The sequence below is a fragment of the Cryptomeria japonica genome, chromosome 11 (assembly GCF_030272615.1).
Source record: "Cryptomeria japonica chromosome 11, Sugi_1.0, whole genome shotgun sequence".
Taxonomy (NCBI): domain Eukaryota; kingdom Viridiplantae; phylum Streptophyta; class Pinopsida; order Cupressales; family Cupressaceae; genus Cryptomeria; species Cryptomeria japonica.
Window position 1 is genome coordinate 307780257 of NC_081415.1, and position 22164 is coordinate 307802420.

The 22164-nt window shown below is 42.0% G+C and overlaps 1 protein-coding gene across 1 annotated transcript in view; it reads right to left on the minus strand.

The window, feature by feature from the left end:
- Positions 1 to 601: 601 nt before the first annotated feature.
- Positions 602 to 22164, minus strand: part of LOC131071913 (uncharacterized) — a 170872-nt gene continuing 149309 nt past the window's right edge. The window contains exons 7-8 of the mRNA XM_058007886.2: positions 1173 to 1351; positions 602 to 1046 (exon numbers count right to left, since the gene is read on the minus strand). Of these exons, the coding sequence (XP_057863869.1) occupies positions 810 to 1046; positions 1173 to 1351 (416 nt within the window). The 3' untranslated portion in view covers positions 602 to 809. The remainder of the gene's footprint in view (positions 1047 to 1172; positions 1352 to 22164) is intronic.

The following is a 22164-nucleotide window of genomic DNA, read 5'->3' on the forward strand; positions in this document are numbered from 1 at the left end:
GAGTTTATGCAAAACCACCTAAACCGACTTCTCACTTCCATTGATCAATTCAGTCTCTTTTGTGACTCCTTCAGATGCCCTTTCATCCTGTGCACTTGGGAAAATGCATCCTCAAATGTTTTCAGAATAAAAAAAATTTAACAAAAATGATTTTTTTGATATCATGATGAAATTTGGAGGCATAGAATATACAAAATTAAATCATACTGTTAAATAATATTAATACTCATTCGAAGATTATAAAGTATTATATAAGAGCTTATAAAGCATCGTATTCCTACACAATTTCTCATACTACTCTATCGAAAACTAACTCTCAACTAATTATTAACTTTAATCACTAAAATAACTATTAAAATGTGAACTTAAATTCTTCCTACACTACACTCCAATAAATCTAATATAGTTTTTTTTACTTGGTATCACATTCTAAACATTTCTCATTCAAATATATACCATTCGAAAGTTTATAACATTATATGACATCTTGAGCTTTTTGTCAGCTATTTGTTCATGCTGTAAGTTGTGACATGAGAAATCAATGAAATGTTTTATCATATATTGTTTTCATCTATCAATGCTATTAATGAAACAAAATATCTAAACACCGTTGAACTTTTTTTTCTGATCATATAAATTTGCAAAATTATTAGCAATAAGAATCTTCTGGGATGAATGCATTTGCTTAGTTAAAATGTTGCCTTGATTGGAAGATCATTAGCCAGAACTTGATTTTGTCATTTATTTGGCTTCTGAAAGCAGAAATGTTAAAGGGGAAAAGAAAAAAGGGAAAACAATGACTATCAAAATTATGTCATTGCTGGATCCTTGTATCTGAGAAAGACGTCCTCTATTTCTTCCATAACCTCTGGTGAAAAGGATTTAGCATTTGTGAAAGCTGATATATTTTCCTTCAACTGCTCCATGGACGTTGCACCAATAATAGAACTTGTTACAAATGGACGACTACGTACAAAACCAAGTGCAAGTTCAACTGGGGTAAACCCATGTTTACGTGCCACCTGCATATACTTATCCACAGCTTCCTGAAAGTTCCATTTAGAGTTTGAAGTCAATACTTGTGCCGTGAAACATATGCTATTTTTTTCTCATGTGTATGTCTGTGAGAGAGAGAGAGAGAGAGAGAGAGAGAGAGAGAGAGAGAGAGAGACCTTTGCTAGAGATTTAGTATATCGACTCATATATCCTGGAAAGAGATTAAACCGGCCTTTCTTCGCTGCTGTGGAATCAGGATTTGTATACTTCCCAGTCAAAGCACCACCAGCTAATGGAGAATATGCCAAAAGACCAACATTGCAATGCTGAGGGATGCAGACCTCTGCCAAATCAACTGTACAACCAAGATTTTTCGGTCTGTTTAGATCCAGTGAAACTCACACCAAATATGGATGATGGATATGTATTTGTAAACAAGATATTTGGCTAGACTTCCAAATGCTTCAGTACTAAATGTAAGTATCAAAGCAATTCTACTATAAATTATGAAGATATGTTTTGCAACTCCTCATGGAAAGTACATATTGTATTCAATAAAACCAAACTTACCAACCAGTTATTAATTAGCATGTCATTCGTATGTGAGATGAAGTCAAAGAATTAAAAGTTATTTATCATTGCTATCATATTTCTGACGACCCAAACTTCCATTGAGGAATGCACCAAAGAAGCAAAATCCATAGAATAATATACGGGAAACATGATCAAAGTGTCCTGGCTGATCTGAGGTTTAGTAACAAACATATCCAGAAGCAGGGATGGATCTTCACATTTGGTCTAAAATTTGCCGTTCCTATCTTGTTTAGTTTACTCTTATAATGACATATTAACATGGCATATTGCTGAACATAAGAACTAATATTTATATTGAAAATCCATGTATAGTTTCCATAGAAAACAACTTCATGTATTTTTATACTTTTATCTCTCATCAAGCAAAAGTGTAATATTTTATACGTTTAAATTTTTATGTTTGATTTATCTGAGTTGTATTATAAAACTTTAGCATTTATTGTTTCATAGACATTTATTGTTTACTAATTCCATCTTCCACTTCTGATTCGGGACTTTTCTTTTTCCTTACAGAAAATTCATTTGCTATTAAGGACAAAAATACAAAATAGATTATAATATAATCATTTAAAGAGGCAAAAAACTGGATTGAAATAGTAAACTGGAAAACAGTTCAAAACATCAAGCTTTACTTGAGGCATTTGAAACAATCAGACTAAAAATAAATCCTTACAAGGTTTTCATATTGAGAATTATAGAAAGTTAGCGAACATGTAGAAAATAGATTATATGTAAAAATTTTAGGATAATTCCTCAAACTAAACTGCAGCATTTGAAAAACCCTGTCAATGCAAAATATATGGTTCTTCAATTCCAGCTCATGTGCCAAGCCAAATTTTGTATGCTTTGATGTTCAATTCAGTAATGGTTGAGTCACTTTGTTGGTGTTGGAAATAAGCCACACCTGGACCAGCTAGGACTCGAACCTAGGACCTTCCATACGCTGCTGGAGTGCTCTACCACTGAGCTACTGGCCCTTCTTGGACCAGTCCATCGTCGGTCCGGGTGTGGCTTATTTCCAACACCAACACCCCCCCTTAAGCCACACCTCTTGTGTGCTTGGGGCTCCTAGGTATCAGAGCCAGGTCCAGGCTAGGAGCCCCAAGCACACAAGAGGTGTGGCTTAAGGGGGGGTGTTGGTGTTGGAAATAAGCCACACCCGGACCGACGATGGACTGGTCCAAGAAGGGCCAGTAGCTCAGTGGTAGAGCACTCCAGCAGCGTATGGAAGGTCCTAGGTTCAAGTCCTAGCTGGTCCATGTCTCAACACACTTTCCTACTGATAATTGGGGAGACGAAGAAATCAAATTTCAATGTGAAGATTGCAGGGAAACCAAATTTAGCAGTCTACATGATCACCACTTACAGTTCCAAAATTATGACTCCAAAAATTACTATGCTTTGTTTGCATGTGGATCACAAACAGATTTCACTGCAGACAATTAATGAGAGGAAGCATATTGAAACCTGAAAAAAGTCTGGTATAATTAGATTCAACAAGCTTACCACACATACTGTCGACCCTAGGAAAAATTATAAGAAAAAGAAATGGTAAAGGGGTAGGGTCTTCTGATCTAGAAGACAAAGCATCATTGGCATCTTGGAAGAACCTAAGCTGAATGCTACTCCACTGGCGACAAGACTCATTTTTCCTAGTGCTCTTTATTCTTATCAATATCTGTATTTCTTGTAACTATCTTTTTCTTCCAAATTTCTCACCCCACAAACAATGAATCCTTAACTAAAAGTGGTTGAAAATATGGAACATTAGCCAGGATGAGTGATTGAAGCCTCCTCCAAGTTAGATTGTTTAGACAGCTTGAGCTGCCTCATGTTGCTACAATATTAATGTCAAGCTAATTTGAGAGATAAAATGAAAAGCATTGAATATAAATGCCTGGAGGATTGTATAAGATTCATATCTAGTGGACTTCAACTTATTATTTTAACCGATGTCAAACCTATACTAATACAAGCAAGGCTGAATAAACTATCAACTTGGTAAAAAATAAGATGTTCAATGATGGTCATGGGATGCTTTGAAATCCCTAAAGAATACCCTAGATTTTTGCATCCTACACAAAAGAAAAAGCCTTGTCCTACACCTCTTGTCTTGACAAGATTATGACATGTTTCTTAATCCTATATTATGAGACAACTTAAGTGATAATTATTAAATGACTTAGGACTCCAACATTAAATGTCAAAAGATAACATAAGATCTTATAACAACAAACACCTTCTACAAAGACTCCCTAGGACCTAAGTAAACTAGGAACCACTAATGAACTAGTTAGGTAAATTACCTTATTCACACCAACACCCCCCCTTAAGCGCAACTTAGGGAGTAGTAGATTATTATGCAAATGATGCAAAAAATGAAGATTATTACGTGTCTTGGCAACTAGGCCATGTTAGGTGCCCATTTACAATGCAATCTCTCACCTAAAAAAAGGAGAAAACCTAGTGGGACAAAAGTCCTCTCCAAAAGAGAGAAAAGGATGATGAATGGAGGATTCAAAGATACCACCCAAGGATTACATCCATCGTGAATATACAATCAATGACTCCCCCATAAGAGGGAAAGAGAGAGACTATATAGCCCTCCCACAATGTGCAATATCCGGCAGAAATTGTGAGTTACCAAAGAAAAAAAAATAGTCCAATGCTTACAAACAACATTTCTCGTCTTGGGAAGAAGATAGACCAAGTACAAATGCAGTAATACTTCCCATTCTAGAGAGGAATTGGTAGAACGAAGAATCCAGATGTATGAAGATGTCTCTGAAATCTGCTCTCGTGTCGACAAGTCCTTGGTAGATGATAATACCACAATCAAATCAGGTGCATGCTCAATAAAAATAGAAAGTGACAAACTAGGATCAAGTGCTAACTGATGTTGAACAAGACCCAATGACAAAGATGATGTGAAAATAGTTGTACCATGACTTTCATCAAATAAGAGAGATAAACCCTCAAATTGGTCCTCCAAATCTGAAATGTGAGACTCCACAAACAAAAATGCAATGTTTGATATAAAGAAATCCCAATCAGGAAGCCAATGAGACACCTACTACAATGACTCACTGGAAATTCTCAATGAACCAACAATAAAAGATATTGTTTAACAAGAATGGTGAGTTTCAATCAATGAAGATATAACAACTCTCTACAAGTGGAGAAGGAGCAACTTAAAATTTTCATGTAGCATCAAATGATGGACCAAATGCACTCTAAAGAAAGACTTGGATTGCATAATGTGAGACATGATGACATTATTCATGCCCATGTTGATTGCTCCCACAATATTTACATCCACAACCTTAATACATAATTCACTCCCTAAGATCTCCAAAAAATTACAAAGACAAAAACCATCAACACAAGAGAAACTCCCAAATATGATGTATGTGGAAAATGAGGTGATTTGATAAAGGAAACATCTTGCCAACTGCCAAAATGTCCAAATAATCCTCAAAAATATAAATATGGAAAAAAATGAATACAATATACATGGAGTAGAGTTTAGGAAGAGTGCATAAATGGCTTGAAAGAGCTCCTCAATAACTTTCCGATGCCATGAATTACAAAAGGCGAAGATTGTAAGCAAAAGTTATGAGCTTAGGAGCCAAAAACTAAGAATAGACATCAAGCAGCAATTATTGCAATCAAACAAAAAATTCAAAGAAATAACCTGCACCACTAGAAAATTCGCAAAACTAGCTTTACGAAAATGTTTTGTTTTCAAAAACTAGCCTTTGTTTTCAAAAATAGCTCAACATTCTTTTCTTTCATAGTGACATCTTGCATAAACCATGCATCTTCATGAAATTTTGTAAGCATATCCTCAAAAATTAAGCACTCCTTGATAGACTGAGCTTCAAAGATCTCCAATTGATCAAATATAATCTCTGGTGATATCCCATCCTCAAGTGTTGTCTCGGGAGGTCAAAGTTGATGATGGATCACATCACTCACAATAACTTGCTTATCTTGAAAAAAATTTGGCGGTGATTCCATTTAAGCTTCCTCTATAAGATCCTTCAGTGCTCCCTCAAATATCATGAGTGAGGACGTCCCTGAGCGCCACCTCGAATTGTTCTTCATATCTAAGCTCACTTATGATGGTTTGTAATTCTTTATTCAATATGTCAGCTTGATTGTCCTCTTTAAGGGTACTATCTGAAATTTCTTGCAATTTACTCTCAATGATCACCTTTTGTAGCATGAACGAAAACTCTTCGAGGAATGAGTCATCTTCTTGAAGGGTTGTTGAATCATTTTCTTCTTTTGGTACAAGGTGTAGAGAGCTATCATTCATTGCTTCACATTGATCATTAAGGGAGTTTGCATCCTCAACTTGCAACTGGCTCTTCTCACAATCAGGTGCAGGAGCAATGTCTTGTTCATAAGTTCTCCTGAATTCAACTGCGAGATGTGTACCCCAAGATCTGTTCACGATGCACTCTTCTTCGGATAAGACTGGCATTCCAAACTGATACCTGACTTGGTTGATGGCCATTTCACACAATGAGCAAGTAAATTCAGAGTGAGATGTGTTATGAATCCTACACCGCAATGGTAGTAATATGCCCTCTAAACGCATTTCACCATTCAAAATAAGCTGACTCTTGATCATCCATAAGAAGCTTAAAAGAGGATCTTTGCTTTCTGGGACGCTAAAACAACCGCCTTCTGCTTCTGGCCTGGGGACATCCCAAAAGAAGATTTTTCCCTGCGCTGTCGATTCCATCCTTGATAAGTATTTCAAGCAATGCATTTCATCATGTTCATCTATCTCATGGATCCTACACTGCCCTGGCCTTGCAAACTCGAACAATCTGCGTGGATAAAGCTGTGTATTCAATCTCCACCAAAGTTGAGGAATATCAACTTGTTGCTCGTCATGAAACTGTTGTCGCTCCATTGAGAAATCTTTCTTTTTTTTTTTTTGATTTTTTGATTTTCTGCTTTTCACTTTTTTTGGATTTTTTGGTTTTTTACTTTTTTGGGATTTTTGGTTTTTTGCTCTTTTTTTTTTTGATTTTTCAGGAATAAGAGAGATCTTGAATATCTCAGATATAACTCGAAAATTCAACTAGTTCCAGCTTGCTTCCTTCTTTTCACAAGTCCAGCTGACGACCCAACGATCACCTCCTTTCTTTGTACCAGCTCTACTGAGCGTTTGAGAAAAGGTTTTCCATTGATCTTCCTTGGATCCAAGAGTTCGCATTAGCTACCATGTTCCTCTAATTCCGCTTCAATTTTGTTGACCGTGAAGGAGAGGGTAAAAGTTCTGGATAGCTCTTCTAAATATGACTTGATAACATCTGGATTTCAGTTGCTCAAGTGTTCATCGTGATTGGGCCCTCCTTCTAGCGCCAATTCTGTTGATGTATTTTCATGCACATGTGAACACAGAATAAAATACCAAGGTATCTTATCCTCTCTTGAACAAAGTTTCCTTGAATGCTGAAGATTTTGCCTAAGAATCAATCGAGGCAACTCCAAGGTTCTGGTATGTAGGGTCTCTATGTGTGGATAAGCTCTTGTGGTATGATGTGATTATGCTGGAATCATAAGGGTACTTACATTCAACTGCCTAAGTGTCTGATTTGCTAGAACTCAAGTCCTATCTACTCACGGAGATAACAAAGAAATAGCAAAAGATACAAGGCTCAGAAAGTCTACTCTAAGACCTAGAATGCGAGAAGGTAGATGAATGACTAGGTGGAGTCCTATTGGGTTGGGTCTCACCATCGGGTTGAACAATCCAACACCAACTCAGTGCGATCTTCTAAGGGAATTTTGAAGATGTTCAAATCGTTACACCATTAGACATTGATCACCATTCAAGTTAATGCATGAACAATAGATGCGTAACGACTCGAGATTAAGCTTATTTTATGCCAATTGACCACGCAGGGCGCCCTTACAATCAACAAGAGGCTAGTGATTTGGACTAGGCAGATTCCACGTGAGTGCATTCAGTAACTTCCTTCATTCAATCTAATTAACCATCATCTAAAATGAAGATTCAACAAGAGACCATGCATATTGCAAAGAAACGACACATTTCACCATAACTTCAATGAAAATGTAGTTCATTTACAATCAAGGCAACAATTCCTTGCCTTCTCTTCCTAATCTACTCTAATTGCTATTCTAGTTTTACTGACTATTCACTATTGACTAATCTCTAACTATTCACTATTCTCTATTAGCTAACTATTAACCTTTACAAATGAAGAGCTTGAGCCTTTTATAATGCTCTCAATACAATTCAATGGCTCAGATCAATTTAAGATCAATGGCCAAGATTTTACAATGAAAACCCTAATTAGGGTTTGTTACAAGAAACTCTCCTTAGCCAATGAGAAAATTACATTCCATGAATGTGGACCAATAGATGTCAAGGGTAGGTGCCTCGAAGTTTGTGCCATCACTAGTGAGTCAGGTACATTGAATCTGGACATGATGAGGTAGAGCTATCTGACTGGAGGAACAGTGACTGGGATGCCACCTTGTCTTGCGTTTGCCCTTGCATTGACCTTGATTGATCTTCCTTCATCCTTGATGTACTTAGTGAATGATGTACCTTTCCTTGACTCCCTTGTGCTTGATGAATCCTTCTTCTTTATCAAGTCTTTCCTTCTTCTCTGGTAGCTCATATTGCTTTGAAGTGTTTATAAGATCTTTCTTCTGATATCCTGTGATTTCTCCATGTGGTAGAATGAGGTCTTTGAGGATGGGCAGCTCCATTGCTTGCAACTCCTTGAACACTTGAAGTCCTTAGCACTTTGAGTCTTCTTTTATGCGCTTGAAGTGTCCTTGATGAATGATGGAACTGGGAAAGGTCGCCCCTGTCCTGGCCTAATCTTCTTCCAACTTGATTTGATTGACCTGCAAAACAAACAAAAGATGATTAAGAATACATGATATGTTTATTCTAACATGATACTTCCCACCTTAAATCATCAACAAGAAGGCATTAAGATCAATTTCGCTCAGGATCCTCTCCAAGGATTGGCCCTATAATGAAATTCGCTCAGGACCCTCTCCAGGGACAAGCCCTATAATGAAATTCACTCAAGACCCTCTGGAAGGGTCAGGAGCGAAATTGTACAAAGTTGCTCAATTAGACCTCATTTTCAACCTTACCTTACCAAGATCAAATCATTCGCCTCCAAAATTGTTTAGGAATGGGTTTTACTCAAGGACTTAGTCAAAACTTTAGATCTCCTAGGAATTTCGCTCTGGACCCTTTGGAAAGGTCAGGAGCAAAATTTGCATTTTAGCTCAATTTTCATCATTTCTTTGCCTCAAATCTCTTCTCAAGGCAAGAATACATCAATCTTATGCCATAGGGACAAAATCTAGGCTTCAAACAAGAAGCAAAATAGTGTTTTAAGAAATTTCGCTTTGGACCTTGGCCAAGGACATGACCTATAAGGAATTTCGCTCTGGACCCTTTGGAAGGGTCAGGAGAGAAATTGGTGATTTAGCTTCAATTCCATCACTTCATTGCCTTAAATCACCTTTCAAGGTCAAGTACATATCAATTCTTTCCAAACAATGCCTTAGAAATCAAGATCTTGGTCTCAACAAGGAGCAAAAAGAGGTTATCGGAAATTTCGCTCTGGACCCTTTGGAAGGGTCGGGAGCGAAATTTGCATTTTAGGACAAATTCTTCACAGTTTGTGACCACAACTCACTCAAATGCATGCCTAAGGATCAATCAACCTCAATCAACACTAGGCTTGATACAAAATTGGGAGCAACAGGAGGTTTTAGGAATTTCGCTTTGGACCCTTTGGAAGGGTCAGGAGCTTGAAATTTTTTTCGCTCTGGACCCTTTGGAAGGGTCAGGAGCGAAATTTGCATTTTAGGCCTAATTCTTCCACCTTTTTACCCCTTAATTGCTTCCAAGGCATGACGACATCCTAACTAAGGCTTCAAGGCACAAAATTTAGTTCAAATTTGAAGCAAAGGGAGGATTCTTCAATTTTCCAGACTTAGTCAAATTTCAGGATTAGGATGACATTCTAGACTCAGCCAAATTTCAGGACATTTGAGGATCAGGATGACATTCTAGACTCCTTAAGGCGAATTCGCTCTGTCCTTGATGTAAGGGATGGGACCTAGGAGGACATTATACATTCAACCAAGGTTTGATTTAGCAACTTGAAGTGCGACCGGATAATACACAAAAAACACCCTAGGAATGATCTAAATAACCCCTAATCACTCAATTGGCCTGACCTCTTGAGGAGATCCACCTGACTCAATCCCTTCAATGCAAAGGCTAAGACACTAAAACAACTAACAACAAAACCAAAAGGGCTAAACCCCAGAAAGCAAAAAGTGGGGGTCCCTGTTTGCAATGGGGCGATGTGTGAATACGTCACAACAAAACCCTAAGGGTAATCAGTTTCAATGGTGGAAGATTCACCCTAGATAGTTGTAGGTGGAACTCTACAAGTTTCACAATTGGACTAAACGACTGAAGTTGATTGAACAAATTATTGAAGTCTTGCAAGCAAGACAAATTGTTAGAGTATTTACGAACGATTGCCAAAAAGATAAGAGTTTTTGGTTCAGCCTAAGTTTTCAGATTTATTGGTGATTGAGGCTTTATTCCTAACTTTCACACATCCTAAAGCTAGGAGATTAAGTTTTGATTGAATTTGGAGTGATAGGAGATAATTTTGCCTGCTACCATTGGTTATCCTGGTTAGGAGTGAGACTTCTAGGTGTAGATTGTGGGTTTATCAATAGAACTCAAGGAGGCATTTGTTTTGCCAATAAAGTGTAATTCAATGCATTGCAGAAATAATAGACATGACAGAATATAAAGAAACTCAGATCTTCATTGATTCATAATAATGTCAGTACAATGACAATGACCATACTAACCCTGTCTCCATGACCAAGGACTCACTAATATATAAAGGTGACCGGTCAGTTACCCGGTGTCAACTGTCGACAACCGACGGGTTAACTGCCGTCATTAACTATAATTACATTAAATGTCTTATTGCTTAATTACCCAACAACATCATCCCCCCCAAAAAGAAATGTCGTCTCCGGACGACAAACAACAAAATGGGAATGATATGCCTACAACAGATAACAACTACGAACCCCACAAAATAACAACTACACACAGACTACTGAGGGGGTAAGGGAGGCGTCCCTGATGGTGGAGGGGCTGGGGCTGCTACTACCAACTGCTCCCGAAGCTGTACCACCTGGTCGGTCCGGTATCAGAGGTCTTGCTCAGCCTGCAATTGCCGCTCCCGGGAACTCCTCACTCGAAACACTGCCTCCATCAATTCCTGATGCTTCGCCTCCAACTCGGCTGCTAGGGTAGCAACTCTCAATTCTGCTGAGGCTCTCTCATTTGACTGCACTGCCAACTTTGCATTCACGGCACTCAATTCTCCTCTCACGGTAGCAAGGATCTCATCTGTACTCCTAGCATGGGTGCGCTGCTGCTCTAACTCTGTCTCTAATGCAGGGATGCGAGTGGCCAACTCCTCCTGAGCCCTATCCGCCCTGAGCTGAGTCTCTCGAAGCTCGAGATACCTATCTCGTACAGCCTGCTCAATCCGTCTGACCACAGATTGTGTCTGACTCCCTCCGGCCACCTCCTGGCTCTGCCACTCTGCTCGCATCTCTGGAAGATCAAGCGTCGGCCATCCATGCTGCTCAAAACACTGCTGAAATGCCACTGCTACTCCAGATGTAGCAAACGCAAGAAGTCTTCGCAAAGTGAGCTGTCCGACAGACTCCTCTACTGTTGAGGCAACCAGTAATTGAACCTCCTCCTCCATCCTGGCTAAGAACTGCACCATGGCAGTAGGTCTCCCCTCTCCAATCCATCCAACCTGATGCTGCTGCTGCGATGATACCGCCCCCTCCTCCACCAGCGGTGTCTTTCTATCGCCCTACTTTCTAGTGCCACTGTCCAAGTCGATAACCCCTGGAGGTGAAGGAATACAAGGGTAGGAAGGTGTGGGTGGTGCCTGCCTGCGTGGGGATGAAGGTAGAGCCGCATATCTGTCTAGCCATGAATCGACATCTGGCCTCTCCTCGACCGTCCTCTGGGCCTCCTCTGTCCTAGGTTCCGTCAGGATGACGGGCATGCATACTGGTGCACTCGTTGGTGTCGTCATCTTGGCTGTGACTGGCGATGGCTTGACTAGTGGAGGCCAAGGATGCATTTGACCAAACCCAGGTATGGGGATGGTAGAGATGGTACCCACTATGACTCCGGATGATGCCAATGGTCCTCCCTTTCCTCCAACGGTCAGGAATGCTGGAGTAAATACCACCTGGCCGGTCCTGCCAGCTCCCCCTCCAGGCATTCCACGATGCCCCCTCAGTACACTTGCCAACGATACTGTCTGGGTGGTGGGGGTCTCCTGCGGTGGTACTGGTTGCTCGGTCTGTGAAAGCCTGAAGGTGCTATCTTCCTCTGAATCATCCGACCCCTCACTTTCCTCCTCACTAGTGCCATGTCGTCCTGAATCCGTGTCACTGGCCGACACCACTACGTGGACCTGTCTCCTCTTCCTACTAGTCTGTCCCTCGGCGGTAGTCAAAATATCCAGCTCTGACCAATAAAATATGGCTGGCTTAAGGGAGTCGATGCTATCCCGTGGCTGCCATCCTCTACGGTGTGGTGGCACCTGTACCCGCACAGAATCTAAAAATAATCCGATAGCGTGATGTGACATATAAAATACTTTATGTTTCAGCATCATACAGTCGTGGGCTCTGTCTGACAGTAGACTGGCCCAATCATACACCGTGCCCTTTCTGAGTCCTGCCATCAATGCGATCATAGGTACTGCCGCGTCCGACGCTCTGCTGGCGCCAGTCAGCCTGCTCTGTACTACGTCAAGTAAACATTGCCAGATGCCAGATTTTAAAAATGTCTTCTTCAAACCTCTTCCCTTCGGATCCAGGATGCGACTCCATTCTTCTGTAGTCAAGTTGTCCCTACACATTTCTTTTAATAGCTGGGTTCTTCTTTCCTCATACAACTTTGTTACCTTTTTGTCAATCTTTTTACCCTTGTCAGGAATGCCAAATACTCTCTCAAAATCATTAGAGTTAAATGAAACAATGATGTCAGTGTGCTGGAAATTGAATGACGATGTGCGAAGTTCAGGATCATATGTTTTAATCATTTGTCGTAGGCAGGGTTCGAATTCCTTAATATTAAAAATGGGCATCTGAATAGCATCATGGACCCTAGCTTTTGTTAATTCAATTTTTACCTCAATATCTGACAGGCTCATGGCATTATCCCACCATTGCCTGCACACCGTTCCAGCCAAACCCTCGAATAGAATTGTATCTGCAGTGACCTGCATAACTCTTCCCTTTCCTGCATCCTGTGCAATTGCTTTGCCCTTGTCTTGGTCGCCCATTGCTACAGCAGGTTTCTTTCTGGCTTCCTTCTTGGTTTGCTCTTCTCTTTCTTGCAATTTCTTCCTCCAGTCTAGCTTTTTCAATCCCCTAGGTTCAGTCGCCATTAATCAAAATAAAATAAAAATTCCTTGTCTGGGGTTCGATTTGTAACTGTTTCGAGCCTTAACTATCTCTCGTTTTGTACGGATTTGCCTTGCTAATGTGGTACGACTGATTTGATTGTACGGCTATCACCCGACAATTTTCTAACTGGCAAGTAGCTGATTTGTCCGTACAAACGTCTTTATAACCCGACAATTTTCTAACTTGGCAATTTCCTGAGTATTCATGCCATATAAAACACTTAATGACAAAAAAAAAATAACTTTAACTTTTTTCTGTACGTCCCTTTTTTCTTCTTTTTTTTAACTCAATTTCGTACATCTGTACGGCCTTTTCCGTACGACTGTACGGATTTTTAACTCACTTTTGTACGTCTGTACTGCCTTTTCCGTATGTCCGTACGGTTTTATTATTTTTTTTAAAAAAATTTAATTTTTAATTTTTTAAATTTAAAAAAAAAAAATTAAAAAAAAATCGTACGATACGGCCGTACGAACCCACTGTATTGTTATTTCGGTACGACGGCATTTTTATATTTTTCAATTTTTCGTTTTTTTTTCCTACGGCACCATATGGGGTCGTATGGACCTATCGTACGGTCATTTCCATATGACCGCACTTACTTGTCCGCCTGGGCGGACCTCGTCTCTTGCCTCCGTTGGTGATAGATTTTCAACTTGGAGCCATTTACAGCATCAGGCACCTCCATCCCGTCCATTGTCCACAGCTTGATGGCTCCATTCACGCCAACTTCGCGAATCTTAAAGGGACCTAGCCATTTTACCCTGAACTTGCCTAGCTTAATTTCATTTCGACCATTAAACTTCAATACCAATTGCCCCAAGGTGAACTGCATCCTTCTTAAATGTTTGTCGTGCCAGGCTTTCCGTCGTTGCTGAGTTGTCTCCATTGCCCACTGTGCCATCGTCCGTCTTTCATCCAACTTATTCAGGGCATATAGTCTCTCCCGGAGGCTTTCCATGTCGCCTAACCTGTTGTCAATGGCAATTCTGAGACTTGGCACCATGAATTCCACTAGCACCACAACTTCCTGGCCGTACATTAATTGGAATGGTGTCTGCCCAGTGGTTACCTTGTAAGTTGTTCGTTACGCCCAAAGTACCAACGGTAGACACTCCTCCCAGTCTTCCTTCTCAACCCCGCAGGACTTATAAATTACTGACACCATGATTTTGTTGGTCGCCTCAACCTGGCCGTTTGCCCGAGGATAGTACGGACTTGATAGAGAATGGAAAATTTTGAATTCGGTTGTCAACAACCGGATAATGTGGTTTACGAAGTGCCCTCCTCTATCACTTGTCAACTGTATAGGTATTCCGTACCGGGTGATAATCTGTTCATAAATGAATCTCATTGTACTAACGGCGGAGTTGTCTGCCAAGGCCCTCGCTTCGATCCATTTGGTCAAGTATTCGGTCGCCACAACAATGTATCTACATCGTCGGGCCCGGCTTGGTTTCAACGGACCAATGAAGTCTAACCCCCATCTTTTGAACAGCTCTTGAGCATTCGACGGGTTGAGTGGCATAAAATCCCTCTTTAACGGTCGTCCAGCGCGTTGACATGTATCACAACTTGTCACCCATTCTCTAGCGTCATTATGCATTGTCGGCCACCATAAGCCTGCTAGTAAGACTTTCCTTGCCGTCGTGTCCGGTCCCATGTGTCCTCCTGTGACCCCTTCATGTGCTTCTCTCAGGACTCCTGGGATTTCCTCTTCCAAGACGCATCGTCGTAGGGTTTGGTTAGGTCCCATCTTGTAGAGAAGGCCATTTATAAGTTGGAATGTTCTACTTCTTAGTACAAGTTTTCGTCTTTCGCCTGACGACATTTTCTTAGGAAATTTTGAAGTTGACAGGTATTCGCCCACACTCATGTACCAAGCAGGAAGGACGGCAATGCGGAAGAGATGGGCGTCCGGAAAATCCTCGTTAACACCTTCGGTCGGCTCTCCAGACTTGATCCGTGATAGCTGGTCGGCGATGACATGGCTCTTGCCAGGTCTGACAATGATGTTGAATGTAAATTCTTGTAACAGCAACAGCCATCGGCTAATCCGCCCCTGGATGATTGGCTTGTTCACCAGGTACATCAACACCTGGTGATCCACATAAAATGTGAATGGTGTCGCCAATAGGTAATGTCAGAATTTCTGGACGGAGTATACCATCCCGAGGGCTTCTCTCTCCGTCGTGCTGTAATTCTTCTCTGCTTTTGACAAGAGTCGGCTTGCAAAATACACTGGGTGGTCCAGCCCGTGGCTGCCAACCTGCACCAGTGTGGCCCCTATGGCAAAGTTGGATGCGTCGACATTTACATGGAACTCTTTGTCCCAGTCTGGATATGTCAGGATTGGCGCACCTACCAACCGTAACTTTAACTCCTGGAAAGCCTCTTCTTGGGCCGTCCCCTAGATGTACGGCTCCCCCCTTCATGTTAGCATATAAAGTGGGTATGATACTTGGGCAAAGTTCTTAATAAACCGCCTATAATACCCAATGTGTCCAAGAAATGACTTGCCGCCAGTGACATCATCGGGCGCCTCCATCTCCACAATGACCCGTACCTTGTCAGGGTCAGTCTTCAGTTCGGCCTTGCAGACGATGTGCCCTAGTAACTTGCCTTGAGGCACCATAAATCTACATTTCTTAGGATTTAGGGCGAGGCGGGCTCGTCGGCATCTTTCCATGCATTCGCCAAGTGCGGCGAGATGTGCCTCTTCCGTGCTGTAAATGGACCAGTCGTCCAAGAATGCTTTGAAGTTTCCTACGGACATTTTGTCGAAAATATGGAGGATTATCCGTTGGAAGGTAGCTAGCGCGTTGCACAACCCGAATGGCATCCGGTTGTATGCATAGACGCCATCTTCTACAACAAAGGTGGTCTTCAATTTGTCCTCCTCTGCAATGGAAATTTGATTATATCCGGAGAATCCATCCATAAATGAATAAATTTCATGGCCGCTACTTCCTCGAGGATGGTGTCTGTGAATGGTATGGGAAATGGATCTTTAATTGTGACAGCATTCAAACACCTGAAGTCTACATAGATTCTTATCTAATCGGCCTCCTTTTTCAAGGATATCACAATGGGTGATACCCATTCGCTGGTCTGGACCTTGAAGATGATTCCTGCTTCGAGCATGCGGTCAATTTCGTCATTTACCCTAGCGGCATAATTTTTGTTCATCCTGTATGGTCGCTTCCGTACAGGCACGGCTCCGGGAACCAGAGGGATCCAGTGTACACAAAGTTCTTGTGGTACCCCTTTGAGGTCTTTATACGTCCAGGCGAACACATCCTTGTACTCTGTGAAAATTTTGAATGCCGCCGTCTTCAAGACCGGAATCCAGTCGTCGCCGACCAGAATATTTTTCTGTTCTAAAGTTTCTCCAAGGTTTGTAATTTTAAGTGCGGATTCCTCGTACCTTATGGGCTTACTCTTGTCGAACTGGTGCGTTGGTGCATCATCCACAGGGGCATCCCCTTCCTTGTATTGTCCGTACTCTAGCGGGAACTCGTTCTCGTCAGGTTCTTCTTCGATCTCCAGCACATTGCACCCGTACAATAATTCATAGTCTTCCATTTGCCAATGGAAGAGCCCTCTCAAAGAATCCGTCTCATCCTCAGAACAGGCTTGAATTCCTAAGATGCCTTCGTCATCTGGTTCCCTACCATCCTTCCCTTCATCCGTACCATCGTCCCCATCAGACTCTGACTCTAATGCCAACTCTTCACTGACCAGTTGGGTTTTGAGGTCAATGATATATCTTCTGCCGGCCTTTTCCATGGACAAGGTGTTCTTTTTCCAATTGTGGTTTGCTTTTGCCGCCACCAGCCAGCCTCTGCCAAGGATGGCATCATATCCCTTTTTCAATGGGATGACCACAAAGTTCAAGACGAACGGCTGTGTTCCGATCGTCACTAGCTGTGCCATGAGTGTGCCAAGCAGCTTGATGCCATGTTGGTCTGCTCCCAATAAATTAAAGGTGGACGGCCAGAGAGTAGGTTTGCCCAATTTTTTCAAAGTTTCCTCTGGCAAGACATTTACTCCCGACCCGCCGTCGCCAATGGTGTCGGTCAAGATGGTGCCCAGTATACCCATTTCCACCATTGCTGGGTGTCTACCATTGTTGATCGTCAAGGCTAATGGGTATGCTGCCGTCTCGCCAAGGTTGTCCCTTCCATGTGTTGGTCCGCCGATTGGGGTTATCAGTACGGATTGCAGAAGTGTTGTTCGCAAGTGTGGCATACTTTCGAGGAGATCCTTCATTTTGACGGGTATCTCGACCTGGAGCAATTGGTTTATAATATTTGTTTCTGCTTCAGAGCGAGAAGTACCTGCAACCTCGTGTGCGTCCGTGTGCGTCGACATCTCCTTCTCCAGTTCCGCTCGTGCCTCCAGTGCCTTTCGTTTTTCCGTACGAGGATCTGGGTAAGTGGCTGCTTTCGTCTTGGATCTTGTTATGGCGAGCACATCCTCCGTTTCTACATTCAACAAATTCACTCCAGATTTCGGACAGTTGCCATCGTCATGGTCCCCCGGACCGCACCACTTGCAAAGTTTTTGTGGCACTTCCTCCGCCGTACAGTCCCTGGCAAAATGCCCCCATTGGTTGCAAGCCTGACATTGTATCATCGGCCGCCCTTTAGCGTCGTATTGGATTCAACTTCTATTATTAGTATTATTATTATTGCCTCTTCCTCCTCGCCTGTTGTTCTGATAGCTGCCAGACGACGCGTTGTTGATCGCAGGCTGGGATGTGCCGGCTGGCGCAAATGGTTCCGTAAAGAGAACCTGTTGGTTACGAGTCCTCATATTGTATGGACACTCCTTGGTAAGGTGTCCGACAATCTGACAAATACCACAAAATGCTTTCTTCGGACAAGACCCCTTGGTGTGTCCGTCGTTGCGGCAGTCCGTGCGCCATAAATTCCCTTCGTCGGCTTTGCTTGTGCTTCCTTTGGTCGCCTTCATCTCTCTCATCATTCGCTCCATATCTTTCTGGAGAGCCCGTACCTTCCGATTAGACTCGTCATCACTGCTACTGCTTTTGTCAGAAGAGGAATCGTCATCTGACGAGGATTTCTTTTTCTTTTTCTTGGACGTCTTCTGCTCGCTTTCTAAATCCATTGCCCTATTATAGGCGTCGATATATGAAGAGGGAGGTACGATCTTCATTTTCCGTCTAAGAGACGTCTTCAGACCTTCCACGAACCACTGTTTCTTCAGTCCATCTGCGGGCTGGTTCTCCATTTTTCCTAGCAGCTCTTTGAGCCGCCGGCTGTAGGTTCGAACCGTCTCGTTCTTCCTCTGTTTCGTGCCATAAATTTCGGCTACGATCTCATTATCGTCTCTTAGGAGACGAAACTCCGCTTGAAATTCCTTCTTCAAGTCAGGCGATGTGCTAATTTTAGCCTTCTCCGTATCAGAGAACCAGTCAATGGCCACGCCCCTTAGGGTTGCGGGAAACTGTGTTACCCACTCGTCCTGATCGGTAACACCATTCGCTCCCCAAATTGTTTCACAAGTGCGACAGTGGTGGACAGGGTCTTCTTTCCCGTCCCCATGGAACTTTGGAAGTTTTTGTTTTTGCGCCATGCCTTGTCTTTTTACTACTGGTGGCTGTTGTCCTACTCTGGATGGGTTAGATCCTGTAAGAGGTGCTTGACCGCTGTGCCCCGGTGTCCCTCCGACACTCCTGGCAGTCTCGGTGTCTTCTCCCTCCCTTGCCTCCTCCCCACTCCGTGGAGTTTCCCTAGCCTCTGGTGTGCGTGACAAGTCCCTCAAGTCCCTCAACTGAGTTTTAGTACACTCTATCCTGCGGCGGGTTTCCGCAAGTAACTCCTCCCGACTACGTGGGTGGCAGTCGGCCTCACCGTCCCCTTCGGAGCGTTCCTCCTCCCTTCGCTTATACCTCCATCGCCTTTCCACTTGTTGTTCAAGGATCAAGGCACGTTGGGCTACTACACATTCATCTATATACTCTTGCTTATTTTTGTCTTTATTCAATGTATTGGGCATTAATTCCCGTATGGCTTTATATATAACAACGACATATAAAAAGTATAACACTTTTATTCATTCATCCTGTGGGATACAAGTCTATGTCAACAATCTGACATAATTATTACAATGAATGTTCTTTATTCTGTCCCGTACGGCTCAAGGTTCAAGTGTCCCGTCGCATGCCATCCTGTTGCGCTTCCCAACGAGGGTTGTTTTCTTCATACTGTAGGAGGGTCTGTTGGCGTCGTTCTTCGCAAGCAATTTCCTCCAGGCGAGCCCGTTGTGCGAGTGAAGCCTGTGCGAGCAATCGAGGGAGGTGGTTCATCAACTGATTCACCACATGGCTAACTTCCAGTGCGGTCCACACGACACTTGTTGGAACTTCCGCCTCCGTGGCCTCTCTTCGAACGTAGGTTTCGATGGCCACCTGAAGCAAGATGGAAAATTTGCTCGTTGTAGTATCTTCTCCATCGTAGAGCTCTGTTCGTGCGTCGTCCGCCTCAGGGTTAATCTCGCTCGCGAGTAGGCCCATCGTGTCTGTACACCATCCGCTCCTTTTCCCGAGTCTGTCTAGGCAACGACGCCAAATGTTTTGCCAATAAAGTGTAATTCAATGCATTGCAGAAATAATAGACATGACAGAATACAACATGACAGAATATAAAGAAACTCAGATCTTCATTGATTCATAATAATGTCAGTACAATGACAATGACCATACTAACCCTGTCTCCATGACCAACGACTCGCTAATATATAAAGGTGACTGGTCAGTTACCCGGTGTCAACTGTCGACAACGGACGGGTTAACTGCCGTCATTAACTCTAATTACATTAAATGTCTTATTGCTTAATTACTTGACAACAGCATTGAGGTGTTCGCTGGTTGACCCTTGTCATCAGCTCGTGGCATGGAGTTACAAGGACATCTCACTAATTTTGCTGGTCGATTGGGGGTTCGAAGGTGGCATGAGTTTATTGTAGGGGGTCGTGGATGTTTAGCCACCATTTCTAATCTTTGGTGTGTCGATTTTGGCCATAAATTTTCAGGCACAAATCATGGTGTAGTTTTTTGATCATTTCAAGAGTCAAATGTTGATTTCATTCATTGTTTCTAGCCATCCAATGGGTTTGACATTTCTGAGATAAGGTCAGAGATTTGTATATGTAATATCCCCACAATTTTTTTTTGAAATTTAGCAGTTTACAACACAACAAAGACCCGTTAGGGTTAGCAATGAAAATACAATAATTCTGAAAACTGCAACCCTTCCACTTTTTGATCACCAAGTGCCCAATCTAGGAAGGTGAGAGCATACAGTGTTGAGGAGATCATTAGTTGCAAATACTGAAAATTATTACAAATTTGGGCGGCAAGCCAACCCGTTTTGCTTATACAGCGGGTGATGGAAGTTCTAAAAATTCCTGGCAGTAAACCAACCAGGAACAAACCAAACAACTAGAACAACAATCACTCTACCGCTTATGCAGCAGGAGGACTAGAAATGAAAATTACTATCAACTCCACTACCTATTCAGTGGGAGGACAACATTACAATCATCTCAACTGCTTATGCAACCGGAGGACAACATTACAGAGATAGGCGGCTTGGCCAACCTCTACCACTTATGCAATGGGCAATACAAGTAAATTTCAGCAAAGGGATTGATCAGTACTACTGAAACAAGCTTACAATAATGAAATCTGCAACTACTGTCAGAACACGAGAATTATCAACTCTAATAGAAGGAAAGTTCTATTGGAGATTACAATGGAAAACACTGAAATTGCTACCCAATCACACACTTAATCAAACTGAAATGAAACTAACAGCAACACCAAAAATGAACCAGCAACAATAAAATGCACACAACTAACTCAAAACTCCACCAAACAGCTCCAAACTAGTGGCAAATGAATGCTAGAGGGTAGGCAATCAGACCCCCTGCTCAACAACCCCATCAATTCACCACTGAAAATGTTGCACGCTGCCCTAGGGTTGGCTGGAAATGTACGACCAGTAGAGAGGTTCGATCAGCAAGAGGAAAATGCACACCAAACCAAATGACACGAGCCTCAAGATGATGAATCGCCCAACAAAGAGGCTTCCAACGAGCTATTACCCAGAACAAACAGTCACTCGAGTAAGAATATATGACTGAAAATCACCTACAGCAACTCCAAAAACCAGCAAACTGGAAAAACACCCAACACACCAAAATGAAAACTCTCAATCTCTTCGATCAACACAATCTATCTCTTTGGATGAAAGATAGTCACAAATAATCAGCTAGGTACTATCTTTCAAGCACGAAATTGATGGTTGCTAGGAAGCTCTCAACTTCGAAGCTCAATCCTGGCACCATTCTGGCAGCATAACACTATCATTCATCAAGCATACACCAAATGGGAGCTCAACACTCTTATTTATAGATTTCGGCGGCTCAAATTCAAATTCACATGGTGCCCAAATTCACCTTTTTTTCACTTGCATTTCATTTCATGACCCCTGAAGGCTTGGCATCCCCTCTTCAACCTTCCTAGTCGAACTTTTCCAAGGTCAACAAGTTATAACATAAAAACATCATAAAGCATGTAATATTTTCCTTTCTTAGCGCCACCTGACTTAGGAAATAAAATGAGACATAGGATAAAAAGCATATATTTCCCTTCCTAAGCCATTCCTCCACAAAAATAAAATATTAAAACCTTAGGCTAAGGTAATAATATATAATAAAATCACTTTTAACTCAACAACTGATTAATGCCAAATTAAGCCGGAAACCAAAGTACTGAAATCATCAAAACTGATCTGGGTTGGAGCTCTGCATTGAATTGCTAAAAATAGCGCTACCTGATATAGCACTTACTAAAAATAGTAAGTCCTAAAAATAAATCCAAAAGGATTGCTCTTCGAACCCTGTGGATGATCTCAGAAAACCCAAAAAAACCTAGTAACCCTAACGACTGCCATCAACTTACTAAAAATAGTAAGTTCA